Source organism: Scardinius erythrophthalmus (genome assembly GCF_964197995.2).
Source record: "Scardinius erythrophthalmus genome assembly, chromosome: 18".
NCBI lineage: Eukaryota > Metazoa > Chordata > Actinopteri > Cypriniformes > Leuciscidae > Scardinius > Scardinius erythrophthalmus.
Window position 1 is genome coordinate 12,468,409 of NC_138238.1, and position 21,531 is coordinate 12,489,939.

The window sequence follows — 21,531 nt, forward strand, 5'->3', positions numbered from 1 at the left end:
TTCTTGTTATATAAATTAGGCTCATACTGTAAATTGCACTTATTTACAAAACTAAACATTACATACCAAGTGCAATTAATCTCATGCTATGACCGCCTGCTAACCAGCTGAGATGGGACTGCACTGGATCTAAACCGCACATATAACTGACAATGACAATAAAAAATATCAGCAGTACCTCCTCAGCACTTATGACATATAAAAGCAATAGGTGATATGCTTCAGCACATAACAATGGTTGACAATTATGTTTATGACAGTTGGTAACACTTTTTAACTGTGATATGTGTCGCTCCACCAGAAAGAACATAACGCATGACTGTGCCAGAGAAGAAAACAGAGTAGTTTTTAATCATATGACTCTACTGCCGTCACTCACCATGGCAACAAAATTTCTAAAAAGCCCCAGTCATCACAAAAATTGCCAACTGATTTCCTACATAACTGTGGTAGTCTCTCGAAGCACTCTGCGGTCTCCTTTTTCTCACATTATAAAATAACTTTAACTCATAATCAATTTTTCATGTCTAATTTTTTTTTATATGATAAACAGTCATATAAACAGTATTGTATAGAATAAAATAAATTAGGGTGGTTTACGACTGGTCAACTGTACATTACATCTTATCTTGCAAACTTGTTGCTTTCCTTTCATTGATAATCATTTCACAAAATATTGAATCATTTTATCAAATACTGTATTGATATTATCTTGTTTACTCAAAAGATAATTTTTTAAACACACAATAAGCCTGACACAGATGAGTGATACATTTGTGATAATCATCAAAAAGTTTATTGTAAACCATGCCAACTAATTTTGATGCAAGGAAAGAGACACTTTGTCATCAGATGCACTTTATCTGATTTTGTGCAGACCAAATTCACAAAAACCTTTAGCGCTTTATTCTAAAAAGACTCATCACTTTTGAGATGGTGTCAGATATATCAGGAGAGACATTTCAGTTTTTACGCTTCAGGGGGCACATGTCACCACTCACTTTTTTAAACCTGCCAACATTCGCATGAATTTGAGAACCACAGAGAAGTATATAGTATGTGAAACCATCATAGTGTTAAATTAACTTTCTAATAATAAAAATATAAAAAAGCTAATCTACTCACTGCAAAATTAAAAATAATTTCAAAAAGCTTTAAAGGTCAACTACCACTTTGTCTATGTAAAGTCACTATAATGCATATTTTAATTAATTGCAAATGATAATAATGACTAAATAAGAAAAAAAAAAAAAACATGATGAGAGTCAAACATGTATGAAGGGGCCAATACTAATCATGAAGTTCACTGCATTTTAATAAGATGAGTGAAATGAGTCAGCTGCCGCCAAAAAGCGGTCTGGTGCAAGGTCACATCTAGTCAATTTTCTCTCAGTTAGTGGAGGACTAAAAATCTTTCTCAGCCCTCCACCCACCCAAAACACACACACACGCACGCACACACACACACGCAAATAACCATATGGCCCAACGATATCTGAATAAAAGAGATCCAGCAGCATAGTTGCATAATCATGCCTTGCATGTGTTTATATTGAGACTACTTAATACCAAAGAACAAACTGACCTCTGTATAGGCAATGTACTGGACGCTCATCTTTAATTTGTATTCATAGACCACAGACCAAAAGAAGCCAGAGGCCAATCGGTTCTAACCAACTCACACCACCAGTGATCTGCAAAGTTTTCCCCTGTTGTAGGCCAATTAGCCATAGCATTGGATATTCTTACCGTTCTGCTCATTGTGTCCATCATTTGGCCCTCTGGGCTCCTGAGCATCCATTGTACTCAGCGATAATGAGTTGCCTTTCTCTTCCATCATTACAGACGCCTGAGCAACAACTCAACTGTCCAAGTGTCATTCTCATTTGATAGACCCTATCTATCAAAGAGGTATTTACAGCAGATTTAGATGATGTGCAACACTTCTTTTCTCACCTCCACACATGCTCGCTCACACACACACACACACACACACACACACACACACACACACACACACACACTCACACTCACACACACACACACACACACACACACACACACACACACACACACACACACACACACACACACACACACACACACACACACACACTCACACTCACACACCTTTCCTTTTTTTAGAACAAAAATGAAACATCACTGAGCTTACTTAAGCTGGACTGTGACGCTATTTTCTTCTGGAAACAAACTTTGTTGCGTTATTTTCCTGTTATCTCTGTAAAGCTGCTTTGAAACAATCTGTATATAAAAAGCGCTGTAGAAATAAAGGCGACTTGACTTGACTTGCCTTTTGTTGAGCAGCTGCAGTGCTATTCAGTACAAAAAGTAAAAAAAAAAAAAACAACGGTGGGAGGATGTGTATGTGTGTGTGTATATCTGAGCTTTTTTATGTGAATATTGATGATGATGAACTAGTGTGGGAGGGATGGGTATGTGGGCTGCTTGAGCGATGTCTGACCTTTGTTCTGAAACTAGTATCTATAATATTATTCATCTTTTTGCAAACAAATGTTGGCTATATGTATTTATCTTCTATTTTTCAGCAAAACTTCAATATAAAGCAGCCAAATAACTTAATCAGCACAGCACACACTGCAGATGATAAATACCATACAAATACACAACAAATAAGGACCTTACACCAAAGAGCATTATTAAAAATAGTTGCGAAAAATCCATCTCAACTATTTTTTTGGGTAAATAAAGCACTTTAAGTTTTGCTATCTGATATCAAACCAAACATCTCAATGTATACACACACACACACACACACACACACACACACACACACACACACACACACACACACACACACACACACACACTTAAAAAACAGTTTAACTGAGAGTTTCTATACAATGAGGTGACACTCTCTGGTTTATAAAGTGGCATGTTGTGCGCCATATGCTTAAAGACCATTTTAACTGTTAGTTAAAGATAGTTTTTATTTAATCTGTAGCAGTTAAGCAAATTTAGCTGACAATGCATTAATATTAGCTAAATGTATCCATTTTCAATACTTTTATTACTAACTATAGTCTAGTATACTAAATTAGATCAATAAAGTTACCATTAAAATCTAAAATTTTATCTGTACATTGCTTAAGAAAAAAACATATAATATGTACATTTATGAAAAAATGGGGATGGCAGGGATGGCAATTTCAATTAAAGATACCAGAACATTGTAAGAAAACAAGACAAAACATCAAAAAACTACCAGCATAAGAATGTCTGAGTAACTGCATGCAAGATTTTGGCCGTTTTCTGTTAAATCACGGCTTTTACAAGAACCAGCAGTTCAAACAGAGAGGGGGAGTAGAGTATGAAACTGTGAGGTGCAAAGAGATGTAGGCATTACTGGGACCTTCCTTTCCAAGACTCCCCATTTCACTTAAACACAGGTTACTTTCAGTTCACCTGTATTCTTTTCAGCGTCGGTTAGACTTTAGACCACTTCTGTGTGATTGTGAAAGTGATCTGGAGGCTTGCCAATTGCTATACTGCCCTCTACTGGCACATATCCATGGCCCACACATTTAAAGGAAACTACCCATGCAATTGCAGCAAAAACCACAAAAAAGCATGTGCAGCTGTGGTCTTTTAATCAAGGAAATAGACACTTACTGTTCATCTCCAACTTTCTTTATCCACTCCACATCACACTGTCCACATGTGGAGCTCACCTCCTGTGCAAAAGACAGTCATGTCAGGCTTTATTCTTTCTGTATAGTACCTATGTGCAATCTGACCTATATAAAAGTTTGGGGTCAGCAAGATTTCTTATTAACACTTTACAATAAGGTTTCATTAGTTAACATGAACTAATAATGAACTGCACTTCTACAGTACATCATGTATAAATCTTTGTTAATGTTAATTTCAACATTTACTAATAATACATTATTCAAATCAAAAGTTGTATTTGTTAACATCAGTTTGAACAAATATTGAACACCTAACTAAAGTTAACAAAGATTAGCAAATACAGTAACACATGTATTGCTCATGGTTAGTTCATGTTAGTTAATACATTAACTAATGTTAATAACTGAGACCTTTTTGTAAAGGGTTACAAATTTATTTTTTCTTCTTCTTTTTTTTTTTGAAAAGTCGCTCACCAAGGCTGCATTTTTTTTATGAAAACAGTAATATTGTGACATATTATTACAATTTAAATTACATTTCTTTTTATTATATTTTAAAATGTTATTTTTTCCTGTGATGGCAAAGCTGAATTTTCAGCATTAGTCTTCAGTGTCACACGATCCTTCAGAAATCATTCTAATATGATGATTTGGTGCTCAAGAAACATTTCTTCTTATTACGAAACAACAGATTATTTTTTTTGAGTGCAATATATAGTGCATCCTTGATAAAAGTATTCATTTATTCCAAAGAAATCTGAAGTCCAAGTTTATAAAAGCATAAAAGGTCACGTCACTGCTGGAACTGAGACTAAATTCAAAGGCAAAATTCAGTTACTAGGCTATAATTGAAAGACAACTTTTTTTTTATTGAATTTTGATTGTTTTATTATTACTCATCACATTGTTTTCTATCTGTTAAAGCACAGACAGTCAAATAGATTTGAAAAAAAAAAAGGTTCTACATAGAACCTTAAATGGTTCTGTTCTGTCAGGCAGTTTTTATATAGAACCTATAAGATGTTTCCATCATGGATCCTTTTGGATTTAGTTTTAAATAATTAATTTGGTTATATTGACAGATGATTTAATGGATTTTAAATTTTAAGGAAAATACCTTTTCACTAGAATCTATTTTTAAAATAACCCGTCAAACACTAAAGTATTATGCAAACATTTAAGACATTTCTCTTTATATAGAACCTTTTTTGGTATAAATGGCATTTTAAAATTGAGTCTAGAATCCTATAGGGGTTCTATTTAGAACCCCGTTGAACCTTTTACCTAAGAGTTTGATTTTGGTCAAAACTCTATTCTGACAATGTGTAGTTCATGTCTTTAAGCATGTGCATGTCACTGACCCTCTGTCTCTGGTTGCTTTCCAAGTCTCTCAGCTCTTCCCGTAGTCTATCACAATCAGCCTTTAGCTCCTCCTCCCTCTGACACGCCCCCTGAGCCTCGTGCCGTACCTCCTCTAGCTCCGCCTCCAGGCGCTGTAATTTGAGGTCAGAGAGGGTGTCCAGACTTCGGGAGCTCTGCAGGGTCATGGGGCAGTCTAGCACTAGGGATGGGACAGTTGTCATGATTAGATAAGCCAAACACATTGCGTCAATGAATAAAACTGAACATCTGTCATGTTCATAGCAATACATAAGTTAAATAATATATAAATTAATAATAATAATTTATTTGTAAAAAGCCTTTCACAAAGGATCCTTCAGAATGCAAATGACAGACTAATCACAATTCAGTTCAGTATGCAAATAAATGTAAGAAAGAAGATCAAATCAGCCAGATCTATCTTACAGTGCCTGGGCCATATCAATAAATGAGAGTCATTTTACAGGGTGTGGGCCACACCTGGGGTAATTGAGGTAATTGTTTGTGTCCGTTTTCAGCGTGTGGGCCAGTTTTGGGCTGGGGACCCAGCCAGAACTGGGCCGGAATTGAAGCAAGGATGAGGCCCCTGGGAATCTCCATTGCTATCTGGGAATCCCCATTGCTATCTGGGAATCCAGTACAGTGTGGGGATATTGTCAATATGAATGATTTGAATGCCAATGTGAGATTTTCAAACTTTGAGTTATTAAAGTTATATAAAGTTTAAAAAATAGATGGCACATCAAAGGCTGAAATTAAATAAATCACCAAAAACGTGAAGTATAATGTTTCATGAATATCGATATATTGCTGGTGTTCCTCAAAAGAAACATCCTCAGAACATAGGATGTTGCAGACAAATTGTCTGACAGCATCAGATCTATCTCTGACCTCATCTGTAACTCAAAACAGGTTTAAGCGAGACCAACAGATATACCTTTTGTGTTTGTCTACACCATGTAATGGGAAATTCTCTCCTCCATCAGCCAATGGAAAAGACGGCAACTTATCCGGACAGGAGGTTTGGTTGTTGCCCTATAGGGCCAACATCCAACCTAAAGTCACCCTACATGCGTCCTTTACTCCATGTAGCTCAGAAACCTTGAAGATGGAGAACACAAGACTGAACTATTTCCTGTCAAAGCGTCCTGCTCCTCACCCCCGGCGTGGGTGCTGTGATTCAGCAGCTCATAGAAAAGCAGTCCTTGAGCCAGCAGCTATTGTGACAGTTCAGCAATAAGCAAGCAGAAAACACACACCCCTGCACGCCTACATCTCACACCAAATCCACAGTGAAATGGATTTTTATTTAATTTTTTCTTCCATAGTTGCATGTAATATTTGTATTCATTAATGCACACAAAATTGACATAATTCTTCTATTATTTTCTGACAAGGTTACAGAACATCTCTGTTGAACAATTTACATAAATACATAATTTACTTGAGTTCTCCGGGATTATCTGACTCCTGTTGAGCGCCTTTGAGTTTGACTGAAATGTTTTAGATTCCTGAAAGGGAACGCACGTCCTTTCCACTTAGTTACATAGTCTCTTTGTTGTGAGAGTCTTTTCTGAACCTCAATCCGAATAAAAAGAGACAGTGAAAGGAAAGAGAGAAAGGAAAAGGGAAATGAGGCAAAAGGAGAGAGATGCAACACAACACTGCCATCAGGGGAAAAAACAAAGAGGACCAAAAGGACAAGAGGACTGATGCTTGGTCTGTTTGAAGTCCTTCATCGGAGAGGGGCTCTTTGAAATAAAACTAAATTAGGCTAGATTGAAAACTGGACAGAAATTGTGAAGCATATATAATGAAAAAGGACACTTCAAAGACCCAATACACAATTGTTGGAGTGGAAATCAAATGAGGCAGGCACATAAAATGACAAATAATGAACATGCTGATATATAAACCTAATAGCAAATATATATAAATGGCAAAACACCAAGCTTTTAATTGTCTTGAAGGAGAACTCCAGTCAATTTTAACATTGAGCTCATTTTTTTGTACATTTGGAGTGCTGTCAATACAGAGAACAACGACAAAAATCGGTGTTGCCTACACCGAGTTATTCTATTTTTAAAATTTGCACCCTGTTGACTTCAATGGGGCAAGTACTAAACCTGCTTTTAGCCTCTTAACATCCTTGATGTGTCATTACAAGTGCACAGAAAATGTGAGTGATTCCTTCAGAGTGAACACGAGTGAATCTGACTGCAGTAGATGTGAAAGATATGTATAAAAATGATGTTATTTAAGCCAGCGCAAATATTTGTATTTACATCCTGTTTTCGGTTGAAGTCCAAAGAAGTCGATTGCCGAGTTCAAACTCGTGATCATAGGTAACTAAACCTATGCGCGTGAACGGCAATTGACTACTTTGGGCTTCAACCGAAAACAGGATGTAAAGTTTAAACACAGGTATTTGCGCTGGCTTAAATAACATCATTTTTATACATATCTTTCACATCTACTGCAGTCAGATTCACTCGTGTTCACTCTGAAGGAATCACTCACATGACCTGTGCACTTGTAATGACACATGAAGGATGTTAAGAGGCTAAAAGCAGGTTTAAAACTTGCCCCATTGAAGTCAACAGGGTGCAAATTTTAAAAATAGAATAACTCGGTGTAGGCAACACCGATTTTTGTCGTTGTTCTCTGTATTGACAGCACTCCAAATGTACAAAAAAATGAGTTCTCCTTTAACCACAAAATATAAGTCAGGATATGAGCAAAATTTAAGCAAATGCATTACGTCATTGCGGTCTCAGAAAAACATCAAAATACAGAATGAAGTTTTCAGCAGAATATGGGAATTGAGTGTGGAGAGATGAATCTCAATGAAACATGAGTTACACGGTGAAGCTCCAGAGTGGAGTCTTCGAAAATCTGGTGAGAAATATAATAATAAATGCATCTCTACCTAAGTGAAGCATGGACGGAGAGGTGTTATTGTGTGAGGAGCCTTTTAAGCTGCTGGTATTGGTGAGCTACTTAACTGTGAAAAAGACATTTAATGCTTTGGCATACAGGAGAATATTGCAGAATGGCTTGGTTCCCACAAATGAAAAGTTGTTATCTAAAGAGGAATGAGGATCAGATGCTATTTTTTAACAAGACAATGCTCCTGTCCACACTGCAAAGACAACCAAGTCCATCAGGCTCATGTTTTGGCCTTGGCCTTTGAATCCTACAGTGGATATTTGGTCTCACATAAAACTCAAATGAACTAGGAGACATTTTTCAACAACTGAACTGCTTGAAGCCATTAAATGGATAGTTCATTTTTCATGCAGAATTCTGTAACTGTTTACTCACCCTCATGTTGTTCCAAACCTGTATGAGTTTCTTTGTTCTGTTGAACACACACAAAAAAAATATTTTAAAGAATGTTGGTAATCAAACAGTTGACGGTAGCCATTGACTTCCATAGTATTTCTTTCCTGCTATGGAAGTCAGTGGCTACCCTCTACTATCTGGTTACCAGCATTCTTCAAAATATCTTATTTTGTGTTCAACAGAAGAAAGAAAGTCATACAGATTTGGGAGAACTTGAGGGTGATTTTTATTTTTGGGGGAACTATCCCTTTAACAGAGTGGAACAACACTGACTCTTCTTCCAGTAAAAAGCTGTCTGCAAGTTAGGGAAGGCTATTTTAAGTTACTTTATCTACATTATTTGTGCAATTCTTGCTCATTTCCTGACCAGTGATTTGTGATTAAAATGGTTAAGACTTTTAAAAGACCACTAAATATTTTGCCAGTTTTTTGTTTTGAAATAAATGTGACGTAAGATCATAGAAAGTGCAGTACAGACCGAATACACACATTTTCATGCACTCTTTACTTAGGGAGACCTATAAGCCATTCACTATGTAGTGAATACAGCAAGAGCGAAAGAGTCAACAGTAGCGGTTTTAATCACAGATCTGCATGTCCTAGACCACTGACTGATTTCTAAATGAACATCTGCATGCACACACACAAAACAAGACTTACTATGCGGGTCAGGGCTGTGTAGTTGCAGATACTGCATGTCTTTGTTGTGTAGCTGTGTGTTGAGTTTGTGCAGAGAGCTTTCTCTCTGCCTCAGAGCCGACTCTAGACTGTGAATCCGCTCGACGTGCTTCTCCACCATAGACGTCTGAGACCGGGAAAGAGTGAGAGAAGAAAGAGAAAAGAAGAGAGGGAAAGGGCCAAAGATGAGCACAAAAGTAAAAGATTATAAAATATTAAAACTGAAACGCCAAAAGAGAAAGCACAGAGAGTAACACGGGCGAAGAGGGACTGATGAAAAGATAGACAAGGCCAAAGAAGCCATTACTTTCACCATGCAGATTCTCACGACATTCGCGTCTATGTGGAATTTTTTTGTCAGCAATAAAAGATGAGGACATGTAGATCTAACAGCTGATAGCTGGCTGAGTGTTTCAGAGAGGCGAACGGCGCAGATGCTCAAAAGCTTGCATCATGCAATTTTCAAAACTTCACTCTTTTGGTACCAATCCATTCGAAGCCATTTGAGACCCGTGTTTAAAACTGAGAATTGAAATGTGCAAATATGATTACAGATATCCAGCATCATCCACTTATACGAGGGCTTGGCTGGGAAATATAAGAGCTCAATTACATTCACACAGCCTCGTTAGGACGTACGCATAGTACAAGATTAATCAAGTGGACACCTGGTTGGATTAAAGCCTGAAGCACATGGAGAGGCTAATTATCGCAACTGCCCATCCGCTCGGCAGCCAAACTTAGCATGGATGTCGGGGAATGAATTTTTAGAAGAGCTCTCACCATCTTGTCCAGGTCTCGCTGAAGGCTGGACTTCTCCATGTGGATCTTCTCATAGGCCTGAATGACATCTTCAAGCTGCTCCTCTCGTTCTTTGCTCTTCTGAAGCTGCAGAACACACACACACACTCCTATCATTGCATTGACTTTCCATTGGCTTAATCCTCACAGAAATCTTTTTCCACTTTTACATTTTCATCAAAACAATATTTAGTATGTTTAATATGTGCTTTGAATTACAAGGACAGTTGGGCTGTCCTCAGGCTGTATAATGACAAGCTGTTGTAACATTTGGTATTAGGCAGGTGTAGTATAAGAATATATTAAAATCATTCTCATTTCTTTTTCACTGGCTAATATGGAATGTATATGTTCCTAATAGGCCCATACAAATCTTGCTGGAAGCTGTGACCTAAACCTTATGCATTTATCTTATTTATTTTTCTGCCACATACTTTACTGTTAAGCATCAGTATTAACTGTTAACTATATTTCAATAATATCAGGGCTCAACTAAGGAAAAACAAGCATTTTTTCCCCCTTCTAGTAGTTCAGATTTTTACTCTGATTTAAACCTTTTTTATTTTTGTGCCAATATATTTCACATTTACTAGAAATAATTGATATGTCTCTGTGTGTGTGTGTGTGTGTGTGTGTGTGTGTGTGTGTGTGTGTGTGTGTGTGTGTGTGTGTGTGTGTGTGTGTGTGTGTATGTATATGTGCATATATATATATATGAAGAGTTCAGATGCAAAAGCCTCTAAGTGCCATCTGAAAATTTCTTCTAGAATGATCATTTTTATCAAGCTCGTATATTTAAGTTCAGTAATTTCACTTCAAAGACAATTAATAAGTCATTTTCATTGCCATTTAAGTGAAATTAATTAACTTAAATATACAAGCTTCATAAAAATTATCATTCTAGAAGAAATTTTCAGATGGCACTTAGAGACTTTTGCATCTGAACTCTTCATATATATATATATATATATATATATATATATGACCCTGGACCACAAAACCAGTCACATGGGTAAATTTTTTGAAACTGAGATTTATACACCAATGCTTATTTATTCAGCTTTCAGATGATGTATGGTTTTGTTAGGATAGGACAATATTTGGCCGAGATACAACTATTTGAAAATCTGGAATCTGAGGGTGCAAACAAATCGAAACATTGAGAAAATCACCTTTAAAGTTGTCCATTTATGTTCGTGATTGTGCTGCATTCACTCACAAAAATAAAAGTTTTATATATTTATGGTAGGAAATTTACAAAATATCTTCCTGGAACATGATCTTTACTTAGTATCCTAATGATTTGTGGCATAAAAGAAAAATCAATAATTTTGTCCCATACAATGTATTGTTGGCTATTGCCACAAATATACCCGTGTGACTTGTGACTGGTTTTGTGATCCAGGGTCACACACACACACACACACACACACACACATATACATACATATATATATATATATATATATATATATATATATATATATATATATATATATATATATATATATATATTTTTTTTTTTTTTTTTTTTTTATTAACACACTTTTGCTGAAAAACAATGGAATATGATTCCTTAGTTTATGACATTCTTCATTTTTTGCTATATCCTGTTGACAAATCAGCAACAGAAAACCAAAGTTTATGTTTACAAGGCAAAAACATGGATGTACAAGATCAACAAAAAGTAAGCTTTTGAGTGGCGAAAGGGCTAGTGACTGTTCTGTCAACTGTTCATGTTGAATACAAGTTTCACATTCTGACAAATTGCTTGTCAGTAGAAACAGGTTAGGAAAAAAGAGTACAAACATTTATCGACAGAGGGTGTTCTACCTGATATAAAAATGAAACAAATGCATTTGTGTCGTTGCCAGCACTTTCAGACACATAAGCATCTACTTCAATTATCATATAACACACCTCTGCGCAATGATCCTTTGGCTTCACAGATAATAGTAGCTTATTTTCAGAAAAATAACAGAACGGGTTATTTACTTGCAATTGCGCTGCATTAGATCTCTGCGATAGCTCATGACTGCAAAGCTCTTTGGTGTTAGGGAAAAAAAAAGTAAAGAATGAAACACAACAAGACATGAATAAAGGAGGAAATCCACAGTCAAGCGATGATAGAGGGGAAGAATAAGGAATGTACACACAAAGTATCAAACGTCAGCAAAAGCGAGGGAGGTGTGGGAGAGAGAAGAACAGATGACAAAGAGAAATCTGTCTCTTCGACGAAGGGAAGGCTGCTGGGTGGCTATGGAAACACATAGCAAGCATCATTAATTAATGAGACGCTTCGCCAGGCAATGAGCCGAGAGATGCAGAGAGAGAGTATGATCTTCCCATTTACACTCCACATCACAGCCAGTCGGGGGAGACGATTGAGAGCGGGCTTCAGGCACGCAAAACCGAACGCTTCGTGGTCTAGATTACGTAAGGCCTTTGTCATGAATGACTGGGCATTCAAAAGTTGTCCTTCATTACCCTACTAATCGTATTACTGTAACTCTATAATCTTTCCATTTTGTGTTGTGTAATCCAGATTTACAAAACAATATAGCCAAATCACAATATAACAAGAGCAGAATAACAGATGAAATACAGTCCAGAAAGAGGAGCATGTGTGTATGTGTGTATATGTGTTTGTCCTCTCACCTCGAGGGTCAGCATGTTGACTCTCTGTTGCAGACTGCCATTCTCTGACTGGAGCAGCGCTGTGTCTTTGGGCTCAAAGGAGCAGTAGGAGTTTCTGTCCTCTCCAAACTCGCTTATCATGGGGAACTACACACACGTACAAGAAAAGTGACACGGGTCATCACAGGCACAAACCGCCATTAAACAGAATCATTTAGGACTGGTTTCACAAACAGGGCTTAGATTAAGCCAGGATTAGGCGTTGGTTTAATTAGGACTTTTGAGTAGCTTTTATAAACATGCCCTAGAAAAAAACATTACTGGTGTGAATCTTGAGAAAAAACAATGGCATTGACATATTTTAAGATATGCCCTTGCAAGTTGCTTTCAGGTAGGACAACTCAAACATGCAGTTTAGTCTGGGACTAGGCTTAAGACTTGTCTGTGAAACCAGGGGTTTGAGTTCATTAAACAGTTGTACCACTTTTGGCACACAAACCATCATTATATTCACCAACCACCCACAATCTGGTTTAACCGGGCACTGTAGCACTGTTTAAATGAAGTCATTGTCTTTCTTTTTAGCACAAATTTTCATTTTTTTTTCTATGCAAATGAGGTCTAGAGATCTTTTTTTAACCTGTTAAGCTGCAACCCCACTTTTGAAAAATCCCAAGAAATGACATACCCAAACTGAAACAGATACAGTTCATGAACCCTTTGTACTAAAAGCACAAGTATGATCTCATTTGAAAGCTGACACCTGGCAGTTTATTGTAATGTAGAATTAATTATTGTCATAATGACAAAAATTGTTATAAATAGCTTCAAAGTTTTGTAAAGTTATTAGAAATTATTTTTTATGAAACATCCTCATGAAAATAAAATTGAAGTTGGCACTGGAGCAATCTAGAAATGTACTACAGCTAATGCCACATGTCTAAACATTTTATGTTTAAAATCTTAAGATAATAAGTCCAAAACTCTGTATTTAGTGAAATGTTTTTTAAGACCATGTCATGTGACTTTAGCTAAAATGCTACTGATATTTATTGTCATCTTCTTACCATCTATGCAGTATATTGTCTTTATTGTTTTGTGGTGCAAACGATCCCCATTCAGTCTCAGTCTCCCCCTGCACACATTCACACCTCTCCAGCCTGGTTATGGCTCTAAATATGCATTTCTTTTGTCTGCATTATAGTTACTAACGACTGGCTATTCACATGCTATTCATATGGTTTCAGTCACTAATTTCTTTTCTCAAAGTTCACCTCACATTCTAAACTGTTTTAAATGCATTTCTTGAATAAAGAAACATTTCAGTAAGCATTCAAAAAATAATAAAAATATAACTTCTAGGTGGCAGGTGCACCTAGGGCTAGCTAGCATGTTAGCTTAGCATACCATCAATACACGACAATTTATGAGATTAAAACCTGGTTTGTGCTTATAAACTTACTTTATTAAGCAAATCGAGTATTTTAAATAATTTTCTGTGATCTAATTTGGCTTCAGATAAAAAATCAGACAGAAAATATACTATTATATACTGTTCTGCACAATGATAGTCTATCTATATAGATTAGCATTACATTATAAATATAATCTATTATTATGGAAATACCTGGCATGGATTGAAAAACACAAGTAACTCAAATATCATAGCAAACATGTTTATTGTCTTCAAAACGACTGTATCTCCATGTTACAGCCATAGTTACAGCGCGATCTCTTGTTAGCTGTGTGTGTGTTCGAGGCTTCCTGGATTGTCACATGATTATGGCACTTCTTCATGTTCTAATACTGTGCACAGGGCGGCGAGGGCGCCCTCAGGCTATTGGTCCGAATTGAAAACACATTAACAGAGTATGCAAACGCTCATAATGATTACATCGACGCATTTGGGTATAAATTCAATAAATATTATTCCTGTCTATAGAAATCTGATGTAAACCTATGAGAATATATCAATATTTCTCCAAATCTGCACATTTTTTAGCTAAAAGCCCGGAAGGACGTTGTTTTGTGTATCGCTGTCATGACGACGGCACGGGAGTTTTTTTATGAATGAAAGCGGCTGACGCGCATAATTCATATCAAAGGTATCGACTCATTTTTTCATTTCATAACTCCTGACACAAATTAAGAAATAACTGTCGCTATAAGTTTCTCAGAATACAATAGTGGTCAAATTCTGAAACTTGAGTCTTATATCTTTGTAATGATGTATAGTTTGTCAAGGTATAACATTAAATCTGATAGTAACTTTGAACTATTTATAAAAAAAAACGCTTCAGTGCGCCCGCGCTCTGGCAACGGTTAACAGATGCTTGTGAAAATTCTCAAGCAATTATGAAATGATCAAGAAAAGCATTGGGCATATATCCAGATGATAGGTATAGTGAAGCACATTTGTTGTTACTCTCTCACCACCTTCCTTTCCTATAAAACAAAGGCAAAAGCCAAAAAATAAATACATTCTTTCTTTCTTTCTTTCTTTCTTTAGAAAAGAAATTATTACTTTTATTCAGCAAGGATGATTTCAATTAATCAAAAGGGCCAGTAATGACATTATAATTTTACAAAAGATTTATATTTCAAAAGAACAGCAGTTAGCAGTTTGTTTTCAACAAAAATATTAAGCACCACAACTATTTTCACCATTAAAGGTGGTATCAGCGATTTCAGGCCCAAACATAAATGATCACATTCATCTAATATTTCGCTAGCTGCACGCCCCATAAGCATGCTGTCAAAAAACCGCGTCTCTCTAGGTAGCCTAGGCTCTGAGATCTGCACACAAAAACAGTTGGTATCAACATCACTCAAAACCAAAATAAATAGTGTTCCAACCAATCATCGACAGGGGCGGGTGTTGTGAGGTTTTGCGCTCGTGCACGGCTGCCTATGACGGCTGCACGCGAAAATCTCACAACACCCGCCCCTGTCAGTGATTGGTTGGAACACTATCTGTTTGGGTTTTGATTGTTTGGCCAAACAGACTGAAAACAGCTGTTTTTGTGTGCAGATCTCAGAGCCTAGGCTACCTAGAGAGACGTTTTTTGACAGCATGCTTATGGGGCGTGCAGCTAGCGAAATATTAGATTAATGTGATCATTTATGTTTGGGCCTGAAATCGCTGATACCACCTTTAATTAATACAATTTTTTTTGAGTACTATATTTCTGCATTTCAGAATGATTTCTGAAGGATCATAATGGCTAAATAATAAGTAATGGATGCTGAAAATTCATTTTTCTCATCACAGGAATACGTTACATTTTAAATTCTATTAAAACAAAGGGATGAAAATCAGTTATTTTAAATTGTAATAAAATTACACAATGTTGCAGTTTTTACTGTAACACGTTTTTTTTTTTTTTTTTGTCAAATAAATGTATCCTTGTGACAAAATCTTACCAACACCAAACTTTTGAACAATAGTGTATTTGCAACACCGAAAGGATTTTTTTTTTAGACCTTTTTATTTACTGCCCTCAGATGGGATCAAGTTCATCTGCAATTTAGCAGTATTTGTTATGGTGTTTTAGGTAATTTCCAGGACATACAGTATACACACTATAATATATATCAGTAGATGCTGTGTGCACTGATGTGCTGGATCTTATCTTATACATTTTTACTCCCACAAGCTTTGAGAGCCGTGTGCATTTGTTCCCCACTCTTAGCCCTTTACTAGGCAGTGAGCCATAGTGAACGCAGAACCCTGGAGGCTCTCTCTCTCTCTCTCTCTCTCTCTCTCTCTCTCTCTCTCTCTCTCTCTCTCTCTCTCTCTCTCTCTCTCTCTCTCTCTCTCTCTCTCTCTCTCTCTCTCTCTCTCTCTCTCTCTCTCTCTCTCTCTCTCTCTCTCTCTCTCTCTCTCTCTCTCTCTCTCTCTCTCCTTCTGCAAAAACAGCTGTTCTTCAGAGCCTAGCCATCCTTGGTGCGTATACATGCATATGTTTGGGCAGGGCCAACCCAAAAAGCTTTAAAAATACCCAGTCTGGAGCATCTACAACCTGTAGCTCCCCAGAGACCTGGAATCTGTCCAACCTACCTAGTCGTACGAAAAGATCACATCAAATGAACCAGCTGCACACTCTGTTGAGTGTGTTACTGCACAGCACAAGCATTGTGCTCCTGATTTGTAATCCAAGGAAGATAAACATTCTCATCTAAATGTGAATAATAATCACGTGTTCATGTTTAATGATTAATAGAGACGTGATCTACTTTCCTAACAGCGATCTAAACAGCATCAGGAGCATCTTGCATTGTGTGTATAAGTGGCTTTGTGCGTTTTTATGTGGATGCGTGACATGCTAATTACAGAGAGCACGCACACTTGTTCATGTACAGCTCGGCTCACGTGTCAGCTGGCCTATAAATAAAGCTCTTTCATACATGAAGCAGGCACAGCTCTTAATGAGTGCTGTCATGCCACAGTCATTAATCAACTCAATGTTATTTGCTTAGCATAAACTCTGACAAGCTCAAATCAGTATTCAGCTGCTGAACTCACAAAGATCACTATAATTTCACAAGAAAACTGTAAAGCAACTCCACAATAGTTATATAAAACATTTGGCATCTACCCGCATCAAGTAGGCTTGCTTGATACATGACGTGGTTAGTTTAATTATTGCTTTATGCTCTTTCTCAGCGCAGTTCTCTGCTGTGCATGAGGTAACCATATTATCATTTGCTACGTGTGTCCACTCTGCTTCACTCTGATTAAATGTCCTATATTCAACGTCTGTGACCATGTCACAGTCTCTGCATTAATGTGAGATGAGGCAGGAGAAAAGGGTTTAGGGCTAACAAGGATGTCTACTACACCCTACTTTTGACTGGATGATTATGTCATATATAAAGGCCGTTTTTTAGCTTTTAGTATGAATATGTTAGCCTTAAAGTTATGAATAAGCTGGTGTGTTCCAAATCAATAACAAAATTTGCATTTAGGAGACAAACATTAAAACAAATCAAATCAAATCCAATCAAATGCTCTCTAGAATATAAAGCGTCCCACTCCCTATGGTATAAATACCACCTGGCCAAAGCAACCGTTGACACTTCACGGAGCAATATGGGTTTGAGATGTGTGCTCGGTTGCTCAAACGCTCGAGTTTTATTCCGTTTTCTAACTGTACGTTGGTTAAAGGAGAACTCCGGGAACTCTGTCGAGTTCACGCGCATGATCATAGGTAACTAAACCTATGCGTGTGAACTTGACAATCGATTACTATGGACTTCGACCGAAAACAGGATGTAAATACAGGTATGTGCGCTGGCTGAAATAACATCATTTTTATTAATATCTTTCACATCTACTGCAGTCAGATTCACCCGCGATCACTCTGAAAGAATCACTCACATTAGCTGTGCACTTGTAATGACACATCAAGGATGTTAAGAGGCTAAAAGGCTTAAGCTGGTTTAAAACTTGCCCCATTGAAGTCAACAGGGTGCAAATTTTAAAAAGAGGATAACACGGTGTAGGCAACACCGATTTTTGTGGTTGTTCTCTGTATTGACAGCACTCCAAATTTACAAAAAAATGAGCTCAATGTTAAAATTGACCGGAGTTCTCCTTTAAGAATGAAATGGCTAGAATTTCTTCACACCTCTATTATTGAATCCAACGTATCATCAGCGCTCAGATTCGCTTCCATGGTGCTGTCAAGTACGACTTGCAGTCTGTGAGGTAAACTAAACACTATTGGCTATTTTAAAAGGGTGAGGGGCCATTCAATATGCCCCACCTTAGCTTCTTGTTTCAGTGGAAATTACGTCAACGCATTATACAAAGCTGCGCGTTCAAAGGTACATCAATGGGCCTTTAAGCATCCCTACACTGTGGTAAAGTAAAAACTAATTTGATAGGCAACGCCATTTGAAAATGACTCATTTTCAAATTTTAATTAGGTTTAACAGACTATTTTATCTACAGTAGCATGTGGACAATAAATGTCTACCAATGCCAGTCCACACTATCGGTAGTTACAACACCGGCCGACATCTAAGGTGACCACTGCTGATATCTGAGGCTAAAGGACCTTGGAGGCGTTTTGTACCTTTATCTCGTAAATCTTGAGTTTTCTTTTGATGTCTGCATTCTCTCGCTCGAGGCCAGCCAGTCGAGTCTTAATGTCCTGGTATGCGCTGATGAGGGCGAAGTGGGAGGCAGAGTACATATCCTCTGATAAGGGAGAGCCGGACCAGCCCACCCCACAGCCATCTTCTTTCAGACCCTCGTTACCCCCCAGCAAGCCCAACTGGCCCCCGAAGAGAGACTCCATGACTCCTGATCCTCAACCTGTGAGATGTGAGAGAGAAAGAGAAAGGTTGTTTATGTGCATCAAAAATGTGAGCTAATCAGCCTTGGGAGGTTTGTCCTTTCATCTTGAACATAATTTATCGCTTCTTCTCATCACTTATTCAATGGTTCTGTTATTGAGCGTGCTCTTCCCTTTATAAGCTTCACTTCACCCTCACTCAGGATAATTATTTCCTTTCTCAACCACACTGGATATGTTTGGTAATTTTTTGGGGGGGAAATATGGACCGACCACAGTCAATAAGACGTCATCAATTATTCAGGAAGACAAAAGCCAGAGATACATAAAAGGGCAGAGCGGCATGACCTGATTCAAGTACATGCTGTGCTGCTAAGAGGATGACATCACCGCCTAGCAACAATGACTGAGATCACAAGTACAGCTGCCATTTCTTACAAGCTTCTACAGGGTAGCAAATTTTGCAAATACAGCATGGCGATGACATTAAATTTGCTGGAGAGAAAATTGGGCATGTCAAAAATTAGCAATAATTTACATTTTTTATTGATAGTGTACATATAAACTGTGTTCCGAAACCTAATGAGCTGCCTAGCTGTCGTCTTTAAGGCAACATCCTATCTGAAATGAAACCTCTTAAGTGACAGATTTAGAGCGCTCTACATAGGCAGCAACTCTATGCGTCATATAAATAGTGCTTCTCACACAAACCACACAGGAGATATGACTCACAATCGATGGCAATCGTTTGCTGTTTGCATGTTGCTAAGCTAACAATGCAATACATAATATTGTGTATACTTGTAATATTTTGTAATTGGCCCATTTGTTATTAGACTGAAATAATTTGTATCCATACATTTGAGCTTTGATTATGTACAGTTGTAAAAATAGTATATTTCCAAACAACATTTATAATGGTAATATTACAATTGTGGCCAATAATTATAAGCTAGTATTTAAATGGTTATCAACATTATATAAGATTTCATCTAAATAAATAAAAAATGAAATATCAACTTGAAAATCTACAAGTAAATGAAGGCACCACAACATTATAATATACACTATTTTAGGGTGATACATTTTTCAGAATTATTTCATGAATAGAAAATGCACTGCCACTTTTGATCAGGTTTAATGCATCATTCCTGAATAAAAGTATTAATAAAAAAAAATTATAATAAAAAATCATACTGATCTCAAACTTTTGAATAATAGTGTACAATTGGCTAAAGACTACATTTATCAGCGTTACTAAATTGTTATTTTTCTATAACTAAACAAGATTTTTAGTTTTGTATAATAAAGTTTTATATAATTTATAATAATATATTTTATTATTGATTATAATACTGGCAGATAACCAATAATAATAATTTGTAACAATACATTGTGCATCCTAATATTTTGGAACAGCTTTCCAAATTTTGGACAATTGTTAACTGTAGTAACTGCTCAAAGACATTGAACTTGACTTGAATGCATGATGTGTCAGGCAGTCATGTGTGTAAAGGTGTAGCTCTATTAGTCCCGTGTGTTGCCTTCACAGCCCACTGTCCACACTATGATGAATCGCTCCAGTGTCATCAACAACATGCATTCACACTAGACAATACTGCACTCAACACCAAGGCAGGACACAAACATGTATAGCTAACATGGAGTAACCTTTTATTAAGATAATATGGATATGTATGCAGCATAAGCTCGGCCATCTGATACACCACAGAGGTGTGAGGAGATTTAACTGCACACAAAATGAGTCAGATGCTTCTTACTTAGTAAGCTATTTTTGATCAATTGCGTACCAATGTAAAAAAAACCTACAAAGAAGCCTTGGACCTCTTCCTGGGTGTATTCTACTCCCTCTCTTTCTCTCCATCCTTCAGGGTAATCCAGAAAAACACCCACTCACACCAATACATTCGCACAGGCATGGCTAAGCAGCATGACCATGGGGGAGAGATTGCTCTTCTGATGAAGGTGTGAATGTGTGTAGGTGGAAGAATATCACTTTAGAGACATTCCAACCCACTACATTAATGCGAGTGTGTTCTCACTCAGGGCTTCTCTGTGTGCTGCATAAGGAGTTGCAGCACAATGCACTTATCTCATGTGATGTCTGTTATTACAAACATAATGAAGTGTCATGCCCATATAATCTGTTTCTCTGATAAAATAGTTGCATGATTATCATAGTAAAAAAAAAATGTTTGGCTAATACACAGCAGTCAGAAATCACCTAATTACATGCATACATTCGGTCAATCCGATAGGGTTGCACAATTTTTCCCTGTGGAATTCAAAATAAGTTATGAAAATTTCAATGTCGCTCTTTTTCATACAATAAAAATGGCATTGACTGGCTGTCAAGGTTCTCTGCAATTTTGCGTGATTAATGAAAAATAAAAATATATATTCCTTTATTAGAATACAGAATATATATATATATATATATATATATATATATATATATATATATATATATATTCTGTATTCTAATAAAGGAATATATATTTTTATTTTTCATAAATATATATAATTTTTTTTTTTAAATAATTATATTACAAGTAAGAAATATACAATTCTTTATTATAATGTAAAATATAATGTGCTGCATGTTTCAGAGTGAAGCACAAATACATTTTTGTATATATTTTGTATATAATATATTTCAGACTTTATTTTTTTTTATAAATAAAGTTAAAACATAT

General features: G+C 36.7%; 1 protein-coding gene across 1 annotated transcript in view; it reads right to left on the reverse strand.

Moving 5' to 3' along the window:
- The window catches only part of tbkbp1 (TBK1 binding protein 1), a 49,174-nt gene that overhangs the window by 8,289 nt on the left and 19,354 nt on the right, over positions 1-21,531 (reverse strand). Inside the window, exons 2-7 of the mRNA XM_081392555.1 lie at positions 18,593-18,834; positions 12,534-12,659; positions 9,858-9,962; positions 9,057-9,201; positions 5,033-5,232; positions 3,652-3,713 (exon numbers count right to left, since the gene is read on the reverse strand). Coding sequence (XP_081248681.1) covers positions 3,652-3,713; positions 5,033-5,232; positions 9,057-9,201; positions 9,858-9,962; positions 12,534-12,659; positions 18,593-18,817 — 863 coding nt within the window. The 5' untranslated portion in view covers positions 18,818-18,834. The remainder of the gene's footprint in view (positions 1-3,651; positions 3,714-5,032; positions 5,233-9,056; positions 9,202-9,857; positions 9,963-12,533; positions 12,660-18,592; positions 18,835-21,531) is intronic.